The sequence below is a fragment of the Delphinapterus leucas genome, chromosome 10 (assembly GCF_059928025.1).
Source record: "Delphinapterus leucas isolate spDelLeu-1000000601 "Yukka" chromosome 10, BTC_Dleu_Yukka2, whole genome shotgun sequence".
Taxonomy (NCBI): domain Eukaryota; kingdom Metazoa; phylum Chordata; class Mammalia; order Artiodactyla; family Monodontidae; genus Delphinapterus; species Delphinapterus leucas.
This window is the reverse complement of record NC_143138.1, coordinates 8,483,387-8,502,855: the sequence shown is the minus strand read 5'-3', so window position 1 is coordinate 8,502,855 and position 19,469 is coordinate 8,483,387. Positions and strand designations below refer to the sequence as shown.

Below are 19,469 nucleotides of genomic sequence, written 5' to 3'. Positions count from 1 at the left end.
AACTGAATCACTTTGCTGTATACCTGAAACATTGTAAATCAACTATACATCAATAAAAAAATTAAAAACTTTAAAACCCAAGAATTTAAAAGGAAAAAAACATGTAATTGCTACTTCTAAACTTCCAACTGTTCTTAAAATATAAATAAACCAATTTGTCCTGAAATTTATTAAAATGATTAAAAATTAAGACTATGTGAAATAACAATAACTAAAGCTTAAAAAATATTTTAAGTATGTCAAAATTAGAATTTATTCCAAGTTTAATTTCCTGGTTTTAAAGAAGGCAAATTATCTGTAATATATTTAGAATATCCTTTTAAAAAAATAAGGAAGTGCACTTTTATTTTGTAGTCACAGGCAGATGACATTAAGGACCTAAGAGCTATATCTTCACTTTTTTTTGGTTTTTTTGGTTTTTTTTTGCAGTACGCGGGCCTCTCATTGTTGTGGCCTCTCCCGTTGCGGAGCACAGGCTCCGGACGCGCAGGCCCAGCGGCCATGGCTCACGGGGCCAGCCGCTCCGCGGCATGTGGGATCTTCCCGGACCGGGGCACGAACCTGTGTCCCCTGCATCGGCAGGCGGACTCTCAACCACTGCGCCACCAGGGAAGCCCTATCTTCACTTTTTTTAAATGACAATTATCACTGGCATATTTGTGTGCCTACCTCTCTCCCTTACCACATAGTGAGCTCCTTTAAAGCAGAAACTACATCCACTATAAGATAAATTTTCCCACGAACTGCTTTACCTCTTGACAATTTCTACAAGCTTTTCCATTTCCCCAAAACCTTCCATAATGAGTTTTCATACAGCAGAAGTACCAAAACTATCTGTTCAGTAATTAAGCGAACTGATCTTTACCTTCTAGATGAAGTGTGGTTAGTGCTGAAAAATATTCTACATGAAAGATTACACTGTTGCATTTACAATAAGAATAAAGTTACCAAAACTGTAAGTGCATATAAAATTATGTGCTTAAAACTAAATCAACTTACTAGTAATCATTGCTCCAGTCACGGAAGCCAGAAATCCGATGCTGACTGCAATGACAGAGATTACTCTCCCCTGCCGATGCCTCTGTAGCATCACGAACATCAACACTCCTGCAGCACCATGGACAAACAGAGAGGAGAAGAGAGCCCAGAGGAAGATCCAGTACCACATCTCTGAAAGGAAAAGCAAAATGTTAATAATTCTGTTGAAAAACATCTTAGAAAATCCAGTTTAACAAATAGTGAGCACCTATGGTCTGGAAAAAGGTTAAATGAGATAACAGATTAAAAACATGCCTCGTACAGGACTTGACACACAGTAGTACTAAATAAATTTTAACAGTTATCATCATCACTAATGCTTGATGGGGAAGTCATTCCCTCCATGACTTCAGAAGGTCAAAGCCTCTAATTTCCTCTAAATGTGCCCATCATATAGCTATAATCTATTAATTTCTCTAATAAACCCTCATGTCTGCAAATCTCTTGCAATAAATTATATAAGTTAATTAACTGCTGTTAGATATATAATTTTCTATCTTCTATACTGAGTGCCCAGACATTTTTAAAAACTACCACTTAATTCAAATAATAAGTACAATAAGTACAAAAACTATCTGTTCAATAAATAAATGAACTGATCTTTACCTTCAGAATTCAGAAATAAGTCAGTGATTTTTATCTTTTATGATTTTAAGAATTTCAGGCCATTTCCCTCTTGGCTCTCACCTTTACATACTAAAGAATCAGTCAGAATTTTTTTAATGCTTTGTCTCTCAGGTCGTATGCTAGTCCTTAGCAGGAACTCCTCAAGCTCTATCACTCTTTCTTCAATGTAGTCTCAGTTACTGTTCATTGAAGACTGGTTTACAGACAATTGATGAGCATGCCTTTCATTCTCTCTCTGGCTGAATGGTGGTTGCCAAGGACTTGGGGGAGAGGGAAATGGGGGACTTCTTATTTTAAAATGGCTACAAACACAAGGGGTCTTTGTGGCAGTGGAACTGCTCTGTATTTTGACTGTGGTGGTGGATACATATACAAGTGATAAAACTGTACAGAACTAAACACACACACACACACACAAATGAGTACAGGTATACAAGCAACACTTGTGGAATCTGAAAAAGGTTGGTGGGTTCTATCAATGTCAGTATCCTGGTTTTGATATTATACAGCAGTTTTCCAAGATGTTCCCATTGGGTAAATGGGGTAAAGGGCATGTGGGTTTTCTCTATACTATTTCTTACAACTGCATGTGAATCTACAATTATCTCAAAATTAAAAGTTTAATTTTTAAGAAGAGAGGATATATAGAAAACAGATATTTTAAAAAATCAGTTTCAGCCTGCTAAATTCTTAAGAATTGACACTTAGAATGGACTTATAATTTGAAATCATTTCAAGGAAGAGACATCTGATATATTTTTCTGTGTTAAAGTACCATGCATGCTTCTCTATGGCATAAGAGAGAGATGCTGGTGATTAAGGAAAAACAGACAAAGCTTGCCTTTTAGAGGTCTTTCTCTTCCAGCTTTCAGAGAAGTAATGCTTTCACACTGTCACTCCCAAACAAATAGCTTCAATTTATAAAAAATAAAGACAAAAATGCTTAACTTGACCTGAAGAATATTTATATTTTAAAAGATATAATTTTCCAGAGTGACCCTAACAAAGCGAGACTATGATACAGCAATAACAGGGTAGGGAAGGATGCTCATCAAGGCGGTTCTGAGATGAGACAGGCGCTGGAACAGGCACCTACTCTTAATAAGAGCAGCCATTTGCCTTGATCCCCAGTCCTGCTTCTCACCAGGGCTACCCCCAAAAGCACTTTTATTTGTTGTCCTTATAATACAGGTAGAGTGAAAATTTTCTTGACTATATGTAACACTATGAACAGGGATTATCTGACATTATAAGTAATGTTGTTTGCCTACTGACTATATAGCTATATTCAGTATACCTAATAATTAGGAAAATTAAGTCTAATGTCTTATAAATCCCCAAGCTATCAAAGAATTATACAACTGAAACAGAATCTCAAATGGTCCTCTAATGTCCAATTCAGGATTATCCCTCAAGCAGACTGAGCACAATCTGCCCAAACTCAAATTTATTTTTATGTTTCTTTGTTTTTCTTAATCACACTATTTATCATAGAAAAAAAACGAATGCTGCTGAGAATATCTACAATTAATTTAGATTTCATGTTGTTACTACTTTTTTTTTTTTTTTTTTGCGGTACGCGGGCCTCTCACTGTTGTGGCCTCTCCGGTTGGGGAGCACAGGCTCCGGACGCGCAGGCTCAGCGGCCATGGCTCATGGGCCCAGCCGCTCCACGGCATGTGGGATCTTCCCGGACCGGGGCACGAACCCGTGTCCCCCTGCATCGGCAGGCGGACTCTCAACCACTGTGCCACCAGGGAAGCCCGTTACTACTATTTTAAATTAGCTGATAGATCAATACAACCATGTCAGTGAACAGGGCCTCTGAAGACCTGGTTCTACTCCAGATAAACAAGTCTGTCTAAGGTCCGACTCACTATTGGCAAACGCAGCACACCTGGAGAACCGCAAGAGCCTAAGAGTAGAGCGAAGACAGATGCCCCAGGGCCCTAGAGAAAGAACAGTTGCTAAGAACGGGAGAGGAGTATGACAACCTTTTCTTAACTTGTGCAGGCTTGTACTGCTAACGTGAACACCCAGAGGCCCAGTTTTCTCTTTCCACCCATATCCCACCTAATCCAAGCTTCTTGCAACTGAGCAACAATAAAAGGATGAAGCCAGAGGGAGAGTTTGCTGGTGCTAAACAAAATACAAAATGAGAAATTAAAAATACACTTACAAAACAGAAACCTTGAAGCATGCCGTCCATTCAATTACCGTAATTCACTGAAAGGAGATATTCCGTCTTCATTAAAGCCCTTTCATTATTTTTCCCTATTCAAGGCTGTCCATAATCTTCATCTTAAACTGAATTGTTGCAGTGTGTTTGTTTACTTTTAGTGGGATAAGAGGCAGAGAAGTAGTGATTTGTTCCAGTCGCCAAACAATTCTAGAAATAGCCCTGATCCCAATCTGTATCTCTCTCAGCCCTGGTTGCCAAGTCACTAAAAATTATCTTCTGTGCTTTTGTTTGTTTGTTTTGTTTTTTCGCAGTACGCGGGCCTCTCACTGCTGTGGCCTCTCCCGTTGCGGAGCACAGGCTCTGGACGCGCAGGCTCAGTGGCCATGGCTCACGGTCCTAGCCGCTCCGCGGCATGTGGGATCTTCCCCGACTGGGGCATGAACCCGTGTCCCCTGCATCAGCAGGCGGACTCTCAACCACTGTGCCACCAGGGAAGCCCGCCACCTGAATTTTTAAAATAAACAGGACTGAACCAAATGATAAACACACTGGAGATGGAATGAGGGTGAGGAATGGGGAGTGGGGCACTCGAAGCTAACGGTTCTCAGCCTTGGCTAGATGTTGAAGTTACTTGGGATAGCCTAAAAGAAATATCGCCCTCAGAAATTCTGACTTAATTGGGCTTCAGAATTTTTTAAAGTTTTGATTCTTATGCACAGCCAAGAATGAAAAACTGCGCTAAGACAAAATGATCTAATCATGGAATTATGTACAACTGAGAATATGCAATTGCAAAACCTCCAGTTTGGCTAAAGCCGAGAAACATGGAGGGAATTGGCTGCAGATTATAGAGGTGTGCTGGAGCAGCTTTTGTGGGGAAGGGAGGGTGCTTACAGACCCTAAAGATGTGGACTTTATTCTGAAGATTGAAGGTTATGAGGAGCCAATGAAAGACTTTAAATAAGGAAGTGATACAATCACATTCACCTTTTAAAAAATTAATTATCCTGGCAAGTATGGGAAAGGAGGACTAGAAAGAGATGAGAGACTATCAGAATATTTCAAGAGTCCCGAGGGAAACTCAGGCCTGGACTTAGGCACTGGCCTCAGGACTGAAAATAATTTGAAATATTTAGGATTTGCTGATGGCCTGGATGATGGAGGTGAGGAAGATGTGATGTCTGGCCTCCCAGATTTCTGCTATGGACAGCGGAATAGACGACAATGCTGTCAGGTTTGGAAACATAGGAAAATATGTTTCATGCATCAGCAATACTATTCAAATGTTGGTGAGAAGCAAGGAGTAAAGAAGCTAAAGGCAAGAATATGTCAAGTAGGGCTTCCCTGGTGGTGCAGTGGTTGAGAGTCTGCCTGCCGATGCAGAGGACACAGGTTTGTGCCCCGGTCCGGGAAGATCCCACATGCCGCAGAGCGGCTGGGCCCATGAGCCAGGGCAGCTGAGCCTGCGTGTCCGGAGGCTGTGCTCCGCAACGGGAGAGGCCGCAACAGTGAGAGGCCCGCGTACCGCAAAAAAAAAGAAAAAAAGAAAAAAAAAAAAAGAATATGTCAAGTAGAAAAATGTGAAGATTACCTATACATGTATATTATGGGCCATGTTTTAAAAAGCAGTAAATCTCAAGTTTGTTGTGTCAGCAATCTTCCTAAGTTCATGATCTGTCAAATTTTAAATCTATGATTACTAAAACAATTCTGTTATTAGATATAAATTTGAATTAAATTTAGGGTATAGAAAGCTATAAAGAATGTCACTCTCATCCTAACAATGAGAAAAAGATAAACTACAAAATCATAGCTCTTCTTTAGCCCATCAGTCAGGTGACACTACAAGATAACAAAGTAACCTGAATTTCAAAGAGGGACAAGACCCGCCAAGGAGACAGCTGACATACTCACTATGTTTCCTGTGGCAAAGCACAGGAACAGGAAGTGGGTACCATACAAGTGGGTAAAAAGAAATCTGCTAAAATTTTAACCGACAGTTAAAGTCCAAGTGTGCGATTAATCGGTCAGCTTGGAGTAAGTGACACAAGGAAAGTGCACAGTCACCTGCAAGCTCTTTTCCACAGGTCTCTACCGAGCACTCCCTAGAAAGACGGAGACTGGAGAGAGCCACCCCAGTGGCGTATGTCGGCCTATAGGAGGTGATCAGTGGCTGCTAAGGGAAACAGACAACCTGGCGTGCTTCTTGGATACCTTTTTCCTATTCAAAACAAGCCTTAGCCATTGCTGGAAGGCAGGAAATCCTGTCACTCTCAGGGGACAAGCAAAGACCCACTGCAGCTCCAGCTTGGGGAAGAGTAGAAGGAAAAATCCTTTACCCCTGGGGGAGGGGCAGAAAACCATCCAGGACCCAGGATCCTATTCTAAGCAGAGTCGGTTACTGCTGAGGGAAGGATAGAAGACTCCTGCCCAAGACCAATCACAGATACTAGGGAGAGTGTGGCTACCATGGTTCAGAAAGGCAGGACCGTGGACAGCCCCACCCAGATACCCCACTACACAGAGCTTGCCTGAGACTAAAACTGGACAGGACAAGAGAGAAATTTCCCCTGCCCCAAGTAATGAGCAACACAAGGCTGTGGCTGGGGGAAGGCAAAGGTGTGGAGAGACACTTCTTCCATGGTGCAGGCTTGCAGAGATGGCTAAAAGCTGACAATACAGCACTAACACTGATACTAACCCTGCAGCACCCAGCCCCCACCCTGTGTACAAGGCAACAACAGCACCTTCTGGGGAATTTGAAGCCTAGGGTGTGCTGAAGGTAACCAAAACAAGAAAGCTCAAACTCAGCTCACTCCTGACTAAATTAAATCAACCTTCACCCTACTGGTCTAGCAGAAGAAGCCCATTTCCAGGCATAAATATTGATATTACATACCTCAGTCACTACTGTTATACATATAAAGTCCTTAATTCAATAAAAAAAATATTGAATTAAGACACCCTCAGAAACAGGAAAACCAATTCATTGTCAAGAAATAAAGTGATCAGACTTAGAGATGATCCAGATTTTAAAACAACCAGACAGGGACTTTAACTATAATTAACATGTTAAATACTCTCGTGGAAAAGGTAGACAACTCACAAGAACAGATGGGGAATTTCAGCAGAGAGATGGGGAGTCCAAGAAAAAGTCAAATGAAACGGCTTAAAAGAAAAAAACAAGAAAATGCAAAAACAAAAAAACCATAATATCAGAGATGAAGACTTCCTTTAATGGGCTCACCAGCAGACTTGACATAGTTAAGCAAAGAATCAGTGAACTTATCATAGCAGCACTATTTACAAGAGCCAAGACATGGAAGCAACCTAAGGTTCCAGCCACAAATGAATGGATAAAGAAGATGTGGTACATAGATACAATGGAATATTACTCAGCCATAAAAAAGAATGAAATAATACCATTTGCAGCAACATGGATGGACCCAGAGATCATCATACAAAGCGAGATTAAGTCAGACAGAGAAAAACAAATAGCAAATGACAGCGGTCCCCAACCTTTTTTGGCACCAGGGACTGGTTTTGTGGAAGACAATTTTTCCACGGACCGGGGCGGGGGTGGATGGGTCAGGCAGTAATGCAAGCAATGGGGAGTGGCAGATGAAGCTTCACTCACTCACCTGCCACTCACCTCCTGCTGTGCGGCCTAGTTCCTAACAGGCCGCAGACCGGTACCAGTCCACGGCCTGGGGGTTGGGGACCCCTGGCATATAATATTGCTTATATGTGGAATTTAAAAAATGATACAAGCGGGCTTATTTACAAAACAGAAATAGACTCACATAGAAAACAAACTTATGGTTACCAAAGGGGAAAGGGGGGGAGGTATAAATTAGGAGTTTGGGATTAAAATATACACACTACTATACATAAAATTGATAACCAACAAGGACCTACTGTATAGCACAGGGAACTATATTCAATATCTTGTAATGACTTATAATGGAAAAGAATCTAAAAATGAATCTATTTACCTATCTATCTATCTATCTATGTATCTATCTATCTATATAACTGAATCACTTTGCTATGCACCTGAAATTAACACAACATTGTAAATCAACTACATTTCAATAAAAAATTTTAAAAAAATAATCAGTGGGCTTCCCTGGTGGCGCAGTGGTTGAGAGTCCGCCTGCTTATGCAGGGGACACGGGTTCGTGCCCGGGTCCAGGAAGATCCCACATGCCGTGGAGCAGCTAGGCCTGTGCGCCATGGCCAATGAGCCTGTGCGTCCAGAGCCAGTGCTCCGCAGCGGGAGAGGTCACAACATCAAGAGGCCCGTGTTCCGCAAAAATAAAAAGATAATAATCAGTGAATGTAAAAGTAGACAAATAGAAATTATTCAAATTGAAATATAAGAGAAAAAGAGTGGGGGAAAAACAAAGAAGTGGTAGGAGGGAAAAGAGGAACCATCCAAGAGCTATGGAACAATTTCAAATGGTTTAACATACATGTAATTGGAGTCCCAGATGGAGAAGAAAGAGATAACGGAGAAGAAAAATATTTAATGAAACAGTGGCTGAAAATTTCTAAAACTAATAAAAGATATCAAACCACAAATCTAAGACTCCCAGAGAATCCTAAGCAAGAAAAAGACCTCCCAAAAGAACTAAAAAATAAAAAAAAAAAAATAAAGCACACACACATACCTAGATTCACCACAGTGAAATGACTAAAAAAACAAAGATAAAGGGGAAGTATTGAAGAAGAAATAAGGAAAAAAGAGAGAACAAAAGACATTACACACACAGAGGGACAAAGATTAAAAGTACAGCAAACTTCTCATCAGAAGCAACCAAACCAGATGACAAATTACAGTAACACTTTAAAAAACTAAAATGCAAAGTCAGAACCTATATTCAGGAGAAACATTTTTCAAAACTGGAGGTGAAATGAAGATTTTTTTCCAGGAAAAAAAAAAAACTGGAAAAATTAACTGCCAGTAGACCTGTGCTACACGGCATATTAAAGGAAGCTCTTCAAACGGGAGTGTAAGACTAGATGGAAACTTAACGCTCCACAAAGAAGTGAGCAACAAAGAAAATTAAAATGAAGGTAAACATAAAAGATATGTTTTCTGGGCGTCCCTGGTGGCACAGCGGTTAAGAATCCGCCTGCCAGTGCAGGGGACATGGGTTCAAGCCCTGGCCCGGGAAGATCCCACATGCTGTGGAGCAACTAAGCCCATGTGCCACAACTACTGAGCCTGAGCTCTAGAGCCCGTGAGCCACAACTACTGAGCCCGTGTACCACAATTACTGAAGCCCATGCGCCTAGAGCCTGTGCTCCGCAACAAGAGAAGCCACTACAACTAGAGAAAGCCTGCGCACAGCAGCAAAGACCTAACGCAGCCAAAAATAAATAAATAAATATTTTTAATATGTTTTCTTATTTTTAATCATTCTAATATTTTAACCAGATTTAAAAATAAGTTGTTGCGTTTTTTCACTTGAAGCCTCATTTAACATACAAGTTAAAGCTATTGTAGATATTTTATAGCTGCCTGCTTCCACTTCTTAAAAGAGAGCAAAAACATTAGTTTTTAAATTTAATTGTGACACCTTCAAGAGCTGCTTGAATATACTGCCTCTCTCAAAGCTTACGGCAATACTGTTTATTACCCACTTAAACCAAATTACCCTTTCACCAGCTAATTATATAATTTTAAACTGTAAATTACAATACTCATCATTGAATAGAAAAAAAATTCTTAGAAAAATAAATTTTTAATTTAAAACAATCAGAATATCATTTGCTGTAAAAAAAAATCAGGTTAAGGCTATTTAAAATAGTTCAAAATTTGCTTTACATTTAAGCCACAGCACTACCTTCCTAAAAGATGCCATTCAATTTGTTCTTTCCCATAATTGATTAGTTACTCAGTTATAAAAGTATACGGATTGGGCTTCCCTGGTGGCGCAGTGGTTGAGAGTCCGCCTGCTGATGCAGGGGACACGGGTTCGTGCCCCGGTCCGGGAGGATCCCACATGCCGCGGAGCAGCTGGGCCCGTGAGTCATGGCCGCTGAGCCTGCGTGTCCGGAGCCTGTGCTCCACAACGGGAGAGGCCACAACAGTGAGAGGCCCGCGTAACGCAAAAAAAAAAAAAAACTATAAGGATTGAATGGCAAAATCCGAATCTATTATTAGGTTATATAACACAGCAACGTACAATAGTTTCAACTTTTATTACTTATATGCCCTTAAGCATCTTAAATTATACATGTCCTATCAATAAAATGTCAGTAACAACATATTTGTTTGAATCAGTCACTGACCTAAAAAATAATCTTTTCAGTGACTGATAAAACGTTACAATCTCATGATACAGTATTTCCAAAGGATCTTTACACTGAACACTCAAAAATAAACTTTTCACATCAATCAGCATAACTTATAATGAAACTCCCAATGTAACAAATTCTTAAAATTAAATCTAAATAAGAGACAAAATGAATGACAGATCAGAAAATAAAAGCACAACTAGGAAAACAAGCAATGCACAAGCACGGTCAGAACAGTCACACCTTTGATATGATGACAGTAATCCTCAGGAAGCAGTTATGCCACACTGGGGTTAAAAACAAAAACACAGATAATTTCAGAACTGGAAGGGATCATCAGATATTGAATCCAGAGTTTCCTAAACCAAGTCTTAAGAAGGCCTAATTCTAAGAACTATTAAATGGTATTCAGAGAACAAAGATTTTCTAGGTCTTAAACCTCACTCTAAAAATTAGCATATTAAAGGTCTGAAGCCCCACTTAAAAAAGAAAGCTTCTTAATTTTAAAGACTAAAAAAAAAATTTATATGCAAACGGGTAAATGTTTTTCTTAACTCACAGTAAAATCTCTCAACTTTTTTCTTAACTCATTAAAATTTTTAGATCATCTTTCCTTTAACATCAATGTGAAAATTGTTGTCATTGGATTGTCTTAGAGATGAGGAAACCAAGGTCTCGTTAAATATGTGGCTTTTCCCAGGGCATGGAAGCAACCTAAGTGTCCATCGACAGATGAATGTATAAAGAAGATGTGGCACGTATATAAAATGGAATATTACTCAGCCATAAAAAGAAACAAAATTGAGTTATTTGTAGTGAGGTGGATGGACCTATGGAATCTAAGAAAAAAATGGTCATGAAGAACGTAGGGGCAGGACAGGAATAAAGACGCAGACGTAGAGAATGGACTTGAGGACATGGGGAGTGGGAAGGGGAAGCTGGGACGAAGTAAGAGAGTGGTATGGACCTATAAACACAACCAAATGTAAAACAGATAGCTAGTGGGAAGCAGCCACATAGCACAGGAAGATCAGCTAGGTGCTCTGTGACCACCTAGAGGGGTGGGATAGGGAGGGTGGGAGGGAGACGCAAGAGGAGGGAGATATGGGGATATATGTATATGTATAGCTGAATCACTTTGTTATAAAGCAGAAACTAACACACCAATGTAAAGCAATTATACGCCAATAAAGATATTTAAAAAAATATGTGGCTTTTCTAAAGTACGAGAGCCAATTAATAGCATTCAAGGATAAAACTGTTTACTGACTCATGAATTCAAGGATCCTATTGCTTCTTTAGACTCTTTATTTGCATACAAAAATCTAGCAGAACCCAATTTATCCTAGTGGGGGAAGTTCCAATAACTGCACATTATGTAAGTATTTACATAAACATTGTTAATGTTTAGTTCTCCCATATACTTCAGATTAAATATAACTAAACGGTTTAGAATTTTTAAAGTACTACCATTTAATAAGAATTTTTCTCTATAGCTAATAGCTCATATAAATAAACATTTTTAAAAGATAAATTCTAATATTATCCTCTAATGTTAAAAGACAGTCACCTAAAAAAACTGGGTTATAGCATCCTCTTGGAAATGAGTCATTTATCTTGAATTTTTTTTTTTTTTTTTTTATGCGGTACGCGGGCCTCTCACTGTTGTGGCCTCTCCCGTTGCGGAACACAGGCTCCAGACGCGCAGGTCCAGCGGCCATGGCTCACGGGCCCAGCCGCTCCGTGGCATGTGGGATCTTCCCGGACCGGGGCACGAACCCGTGTCCCCTGCATCGGAAGGCGGACTCTCAACCACTGCGCCACCAGGGAAGCCCTATCTTGAAATTTTAATACGTCTTTAGCTATACTAGACACTCCACATTAACTTGTAGTATATATCACAACACAGTTACAAACTGATCACAAAAAAGCTTCATTTTTTAAAAATCCAGTGTTCCCAATCCTTGAGTTCTCAGTAATAAAATCGCCTTAAGAGCTAGTTTAAAATGTACCTTCCTAGGCCCTGGTCTCAAGGATTCTAATTCCATAGCTGTGGACTGGGTCTATGGACTGTACCCTCAACCAGCCCCAGGTAATTCTGATATGTAGCAAGATTTAGTAACCATATTGGATTAAATTAATTCATGGTAGGGACTGGAGAGAGGGAGAATTTTATAATGAAAACATATTAGTGGGACTTCCCTGGTGGTACAGTGGTTAAGAATCCGCCTGCCTATGCAGGGGACACGGGTTCAATCCCTGGTCTAGGAAGATCCCACATGCCACAGAGCAACTAAGTCCATGTGCCACAACTACTGAGCCCACCTGCCACAACTAATGAAGCCCGTGTGCCTAGAGCCCGTGCACCACAACGAAGAGTAGCCCCCGCTCGCCGCAACTAGAGAAACCCTGTGTGCAGCAATGAAGACCCAATGCAGCCCCAAAATTAATTAATTAATTAATTATTAATTAATCAAACATATTGGCTACACATAGTTATACAAAAGCAATATAATACTTTAAAATTTAATCAAGTCCTGGTGGTATTCCTGAACCATCCTCAAAACAGATCACCTCTCCTCTCTCTCCATCATCCCTTAAACAGGTTCTTTCTCTACTCTCTACCTCTTTTGTTGTCTTCAAAGTCCCATTACCTGGTTCTCCCTGAACTCAGCAAGCCGCCGAACTACCACTTAACCTGAAGGTTAGTTCGCCTCTCTACACCATGAACCCCTTATGGAGAATGATTGACATTTTCATTTTTGTTTATCAGTGTTTGCCACAGAGACTGGCAAATGCTCATGATCAAGAAATATCCAAAAAGCCTGATCCTTGAAAATGCTAGACACTGCTTATTAGTATAATTCTTCTATATACATTTAATAAAATACATTGTATGGCCATTTCAATTATAGTAAGTAAAATGCATGCAAAATGCTTTGTACAGTACCTGACATATAGTAGGTGTTCAATAAATATAGCCATCATTAGAATTATTCATCTGATTCTAAGATAAGTCCAATGCACTGAATTCTCTGGGCTCTCCTCTTACATCTGACCGTTCTTAATTCCAGTTTCCTTCCCTGGTTCCAATTCCTCCTCCCCATCTCTGCCTCATCCTTCCTCTTCTGTTTAGAATTCCTTTCTACAGGAAAAATATCCCTAGTTATTCTAACTTCTCCTCCTGAATTATCTTAGTTTTCTGGTCCTTTATTCCAATCACTAAACAAAGCAAAGATAAATATATTTATATTCTGATAGTTAACCATTTAAGAATCAAAATTATAGCTTACACAGTCCCAAGACTTATCTGGAAATTGCTTTAGGTTTAAGAAATATCATCTGGACCTTGGACATGGTACCGCCAGAGGATACTGATATACGATTCAAAGATAAAGAGATGGGTATTAGGAATGTAAAAACCTGAAGATGGCAATTCTAATTTTTGAAAAATTACAGTGGCTTCATTCTCGATAACACAGGTAAGTCTTCCAAATGGCAAAATCCTATAAAGTACAAATCATATCAGTACTTATTAATTGGCTCAGTACCACAAAAGAGTAAGAGATTTTTCACATGTATTTCAGAAAAAGTAAATTTGGGGGTCTGGCACAAATATTGAAGAGTAGCACATTGTCTTTAGGGCTACATTTACAAAACATAAATTTCTATAATTGGACATCTGAAATAATTTTATCTGCATAAACTCACCTCCTATAATAGAGCATTTAGGAGGAGGAACTTAACCTAATGGGACACTAGAATACGTGCAGGGACTGAGAGAAGCATACCAGTTTGGGAGCACTACCAAACGAAGTTGCTGGCTCTACTAGTACGAGGTGTGAACAATTACAAGTATGTATACTAGGTACCCAAGTTTTCCCCCTTTCTCTCTTTTTCTTTTTCTGATAATCACTATTAACACTAAAGTGGCTTAGCAACTATAAAATCTAAACGGGAAATATAACAGTGTGTATGTATATAGTAAAAATAAATAAGCACATATATATTTTGTAAACACACACACACACACACACACACACACACACTTGACCTTCATTCCAGTTTGAATTCCCAGCTTCCCGATGTTTATACCAATAGAGAGGTGCATCTGCGCCCACATTTGCTGCTGACACAGAGAGGGGATGAGCCTGAAGCCAGACTTTGTCTTTTTTCCAAGGAACCAATTATTCCTTTCCCAACCCGAGCCCAGCTCTGTGTTTATCCAGGGGTTTAGGGATCCTGCCTCCTTCTAAGTAAAAAGTTCTTCTCTAAACTCTTAGCAACCAAATTTGGGTGGGAACACAAAGTTGGGAGCCAAAATAGTTGAAGAAAATAAAAGTAAAGCAAAAGGATACATTTCATTGTAGATCGTTATTTTGAAGTTAGGTTACCCATAAAACTGAAAGAGTATATACATTCTGACTCTAATTTTAGGTTGTGGTGGGCAAGAGGGATTTAGGACATATTCAGAGAAAAAAAAACTATATGGGAAGGAAGGAAGCCACCTATCTCTCTACTTGAGTGAGCTGAATAAGCATATAACCTATACACAGTTAACAAACTAGGAATCCTGAGAATCACACACTGTGGGAAGTGACATACAGAAGAGAACTCTGGCAATAGTTAACAAGTGACAAAGATGGGGTCTCCAGGTGTTAATCTCTATATGAAATCCCCATAGTACTACTGTCTTCCAGGAAGGAGAAAAAATAGATTGAACTTGGTAGGATTTCTAAAACTAGATATATAGGAAATATGGACCACTAACTTTTACATAGGCTATGGCAACTTAAAATTTTAGACAGATTATTACTATTATTATCACTATTCAATAATATCTTACATTGTACAGTATCTTTTATTTTTGGACAAAAATTAGTTCCATTCACCCATTCTTGGGCTCATTTGGGGCAAATACTTACAAAGCTATTCTTAAGTGCCTTAAGATTTATCATCTATCAGACCTGCCTGAGTTAAAATCAGATGTGGAATAAAAGCAAAAGGCACAGAACTGAGAGTCAGTGAACAACAGTTCTAGTCCTGGCTCTGTCATTAAATGACTGTTTGATCCCAGTCATGTATATCTCAATATTTCTAAAAGGAAGTAATCAAACTACATAAATTCTAGCTCTAAAATGTTGGCTAATTCTAATTTCTAGTTGTCATCACTTTTAAAAAATATATTTCTATCAAAGTAATACATACACAAGACTACTTTCAAGAGATTGGTCTCTGAGATAAAAAGGTCAAAATTCTGCTTCACCTATGGGATAAGATACAGACAGAGGAATAAATCATACCTGTTAACTGAAAAAAAAGATAAGAGTACATTACCCTTTTATTTACTTTTTAATTAACCAGAATTCCTATTAACGAGATTTCTGCAAATCCTTCACAGTCATTTCTTAAATCTAAATCAGTCTGGTTCTACACTATGCTCCTTTCTATTACATGTTTCATTTTCAAGTTTATGATGACAAAAATGCCTTCTGACTTAATATGTGTTATCATAATCTGAAAAAAGGTAATAATTTTTCACTTATTAGCTACCAGATCTAAACAAGTTACTCTTTGCTTCAATGTCTGAACCTGTAAAATAAGGATAAACACTAATCTCTCTCAAGATGGTTGAAAAGATTAAATAAAATACATGAAAGAATGGTAACTAGCACAAAAAAAAGCACTTTTGTGTTTTAAAAGTATGACAATTATCTATATAAATTGCTTAAACACTTTATGTCCTAGTTAAAAGCATATTCACTCTAGAGACTTTTTATTCCCTCTTTGTTTCCTGGTGCGCGAGGAGAGGGGATTGAGAGCGCTGCTTAAAGGAGCTCCAGAGACAGGCGCGAGTCGCGGCTAACAGCGCGGACCCCAGAGATGGGAATGAGACGCTAAGGCTGCTGCTGCCGCCACCAAGAAGCCTGTGTGCGAGCACAGGTCACTCTCCACACCTCCCCTCCCGGGAGCCTGTGCAGCCCGCCACTGCCAGGGTCCCGGGACCCAGGGACAATTTCCCCGGGAGAACGCACGGTGCGCCTCAAGCTGGTGCAACGTCACGCTGGCCTCTGCCGCCGCAGGCCCGCCCCGCATCCGTACCCCTCCCTCCCCCCGGCCTGAGTGAGCCAGAGCCCCCCCACTCAGCGGCTCCTTTAACCCCGTCCTGTCTGAGCGAAGAACAGACGCCCTCCAGCGACCTACGCGCAGAGGCGGGGCCAAATCCAAAGCTGAACCCCTGGAGCTGTGCGAACAAAGAGAAAGGGAAATCTCTCCCAGCAGCCTCAGGAGCAGCGGATTAAAGCTCCACAATCAACTTGATGTACCTGCATCTGCGGAATACATGAATAGACAAAGAATCATCCCAAATTGAGGTGGTGGACTTTGAGAGCAAGATTTATTATTTTTTACCCTTTTCCTCTTTTTGTGAGTGTGTATGTGTATGCTTCTGTGTGAGATTTTGTCTGTATAGCTTTGCTTTTACCATTTGTACTAGGGTTCTATCCATCCGTTTTTTTTTTTCTTAAAAAACTTTTTTTTCTTCTTAATAATTATTTTTTTATTTTAATAACTTTATTTTATTTTATCTTACTTTATTTTATTTTATCCTCTTTCCCCTTCCTTCCTTCCTTCTTTCTTTCTTTCTTTCTTTCTTTCTACTTTTTCTCCCTTTTATGCTGAGCCATGCGGATGAAAGGCTCTTGGTGCTACAGGCAGGAGTCAGAGCTGTGCCTCTGAGGTGGGAGAGCCAACTTCAGGACACTGGTCCACAAGAGACCTCCTAGCTCCACATAATATCAAACGGTGAAAATCTCCCACAGATCTCCATGTCAACACCAGCACCCAGCTTCACTCAACAACCAGCAAGCTACAGTGCTGGACACCCTATGCCAAACAACTAGCAAGACAGGAACACAATGCCACCTATTAGCAGAGAGTCTGCCTAAAATCATAGTAAGTCCACAGACACCCCAAAACACACCACCAGACGTGGACCTGCCCACCAGAAAGACAAGATCCAGCCTCATCCACCAGAAGAACACAGGCACTAGTCCCCTCCACCAGGAAGCCTACATAACCCACTGAACCAACTTTAGCCACTGGGGACAGACACCAAAAACAACGGGAACTACAAACCTGCAGCCTGCAAAAAGGAGACCCCAAACACAGTAAGATAAGCAAAATGAGAAGACAGAAAAACACACAGCAGATGAAGGAGCAGGATAAAAATGCACCAGACCTAACAAATGAAGAGAAAATAGGCAGTCTACCTGAAAAAGAATTCAGAATAATGATAGTGAAGATGATCCAAAATCTTGGAAATAGAATAGACAAAATGCAAGAAACATTTAACAAGGACCTAGAAGAACTAAAGATGCAACAATGAACAACACAATAAATGAAATTAAAAATACTCTAGAAGGGATCACTAGCAGAATAACTGAGGCAGAAGAACGGATAAGTGACCTGGAAGATAAAATAGTGGAAATAACTACTGCAGAGCAGAATAAAGAAAAAAGAATGAAAAGAACTGAGGACAGTCTCAGAGACCTCTGGGACAACATTAAACAGACCAACATTCAAATTATAGGGGTTCCAGAAGAAGAAGAGAAAAAGAAAGGGACTGAGAAAATATTTGAACAGATTATAGTTGAAAACTTCCTTAATATGGGAAAGGAAATAGTTAATCAAGTCCAGGAAGCACAGAGAGTCCCATACAGGATAAATCCAAGGAGAAACACGCCAAGACACATATTAATCAAACTGTCAAAAATTAAATACAAAGAAAACATATTAAAAGCAGCAAGGGAAAAACAACAAATAACACACAAGGGAATCCCCATAAGGTTAACAGCTGATCTTTCAGCAGAAACTCTGCAAGCCAGAAGGGACTGGCAGGACATATTTAAAGTGAGGAAGGAGAAAAACCTACAACCAAGATTACTCTACCCAGCAAGGATCTCATTCAGATTTGATGGAGAAATTAAAACCTTTACAGACAAGCAAAAGCTGAGAGAGTTCAGCACCACCAAACCAGCTTTACAACAAATGCTATAGGATCTTCTCTAGGCAAGAAACACAAGAGAAGGAAAAGACCTATAATAACAAACCCAAAACAATTAAGTAAATGGGAATAGGAACATACATATCAATAATTACCTTAAATGTAAATGGATTAAATACTCCCACCAAAAGACACAGACTGCCTGAATGGACACAAAAACAAGACCCATATATATGCTGTCTACAAGAGACCCACTTCAGACCTAGGGACACATACAGACTGAAAGTGAGGGGATGGAAAAAGATATTCCATGCAAATGGAAACCAAAAGAAAGCTGGAGTAGCAATTCTCATATCAGACAAAATAGACTTTATAATAAAGACTATTAGAAGAGACAAAGAAGGCCACTACATAATGATCAAGGGATCAATCCAAGAAGAAGATATAACAATTGTTAAGTATTTATGCACCGAACACAGGAGCACCTCAATACATAAGGCAAATACTAACAGCCATAAAAGGGGAAATCGACAGTAACACATTCATAGTAGGGGACTTTAACACCCCACTTTCACCAATGGACAGATCATCCAAAATGAAAATAAAAAAGGAAACACAAGCTTTAAATGATGCATTAAACAAGATGGACTTCATTGATATTTATAGGACATTCCATCCAAAAACAACAGAATACACATTTTTCTCAAGTGCTCATGGAACATTCTCCAGGATAGATCATATCTTGGGTCACAAATCAAGCCTTGGTAAATTTAAGAAAATTGAAATTGTATCAGGTATTTTTTCTGACCACAACGCTATGAGACTAGATATCAATTACAGGAAAAGATCTGTAAAAAATACAAACACATGGAGGCTAAACAATACACTACTTAATAACGAAGCGATCACTGAAGAAATCAAAGAGGAATTCAAAAAATACCTAGAAACAAATGACAATGGAGACACGACAACACAAAACCGATGGGATGCAGCAAAAGCAGTTCTAAGAGGGAAGTTGATACCAATACAATCCTACCTTAAGAAACAGGAAACATCTCGAATAAACAACCTAACCTTGCACCTAAAGCAATTAGAGAAAGAAGAACAAAAAAAGCCCAAAGTTAGCAGAAGGAAAGAAATCATAAAGATCAGATCAGAAATAAATGAAAAAGAAATGAAGGAAACGATAGCAAAGATCAATAAAACTAAAATCTGGTTCTTTGAGAAGATAAACAAAATTGATAAACCATTAGCCAGACTCATCAAGAAAAAAAGGGAGAAGACTGAAATCAATAGAATTAGAAATGAAAA

General features: G+C 39.4%; 1 protein-coding gene across 1 annotated transcript in view; it reads right to left on the bottom strand.

The window, feature by feature from the left end:
* Positions 1-19,469, bottom strand: part of TMEM170B (transmembrane protein 170B) — a 43,866-nt gene that overhangs the window by 17,510 nt on the left and 6,887 nt on the right. Inside the window, exon 2 of the mRNA XM_022586666.3 lies at positions 1,000-1,170. Coding sequence (XP_022442374.1) covers positions 1,000-1,170 — 171 coding nt within the window. The remainder of the gene's footprint in view (positions 1-999; positions 1,171-19,469) is intronic.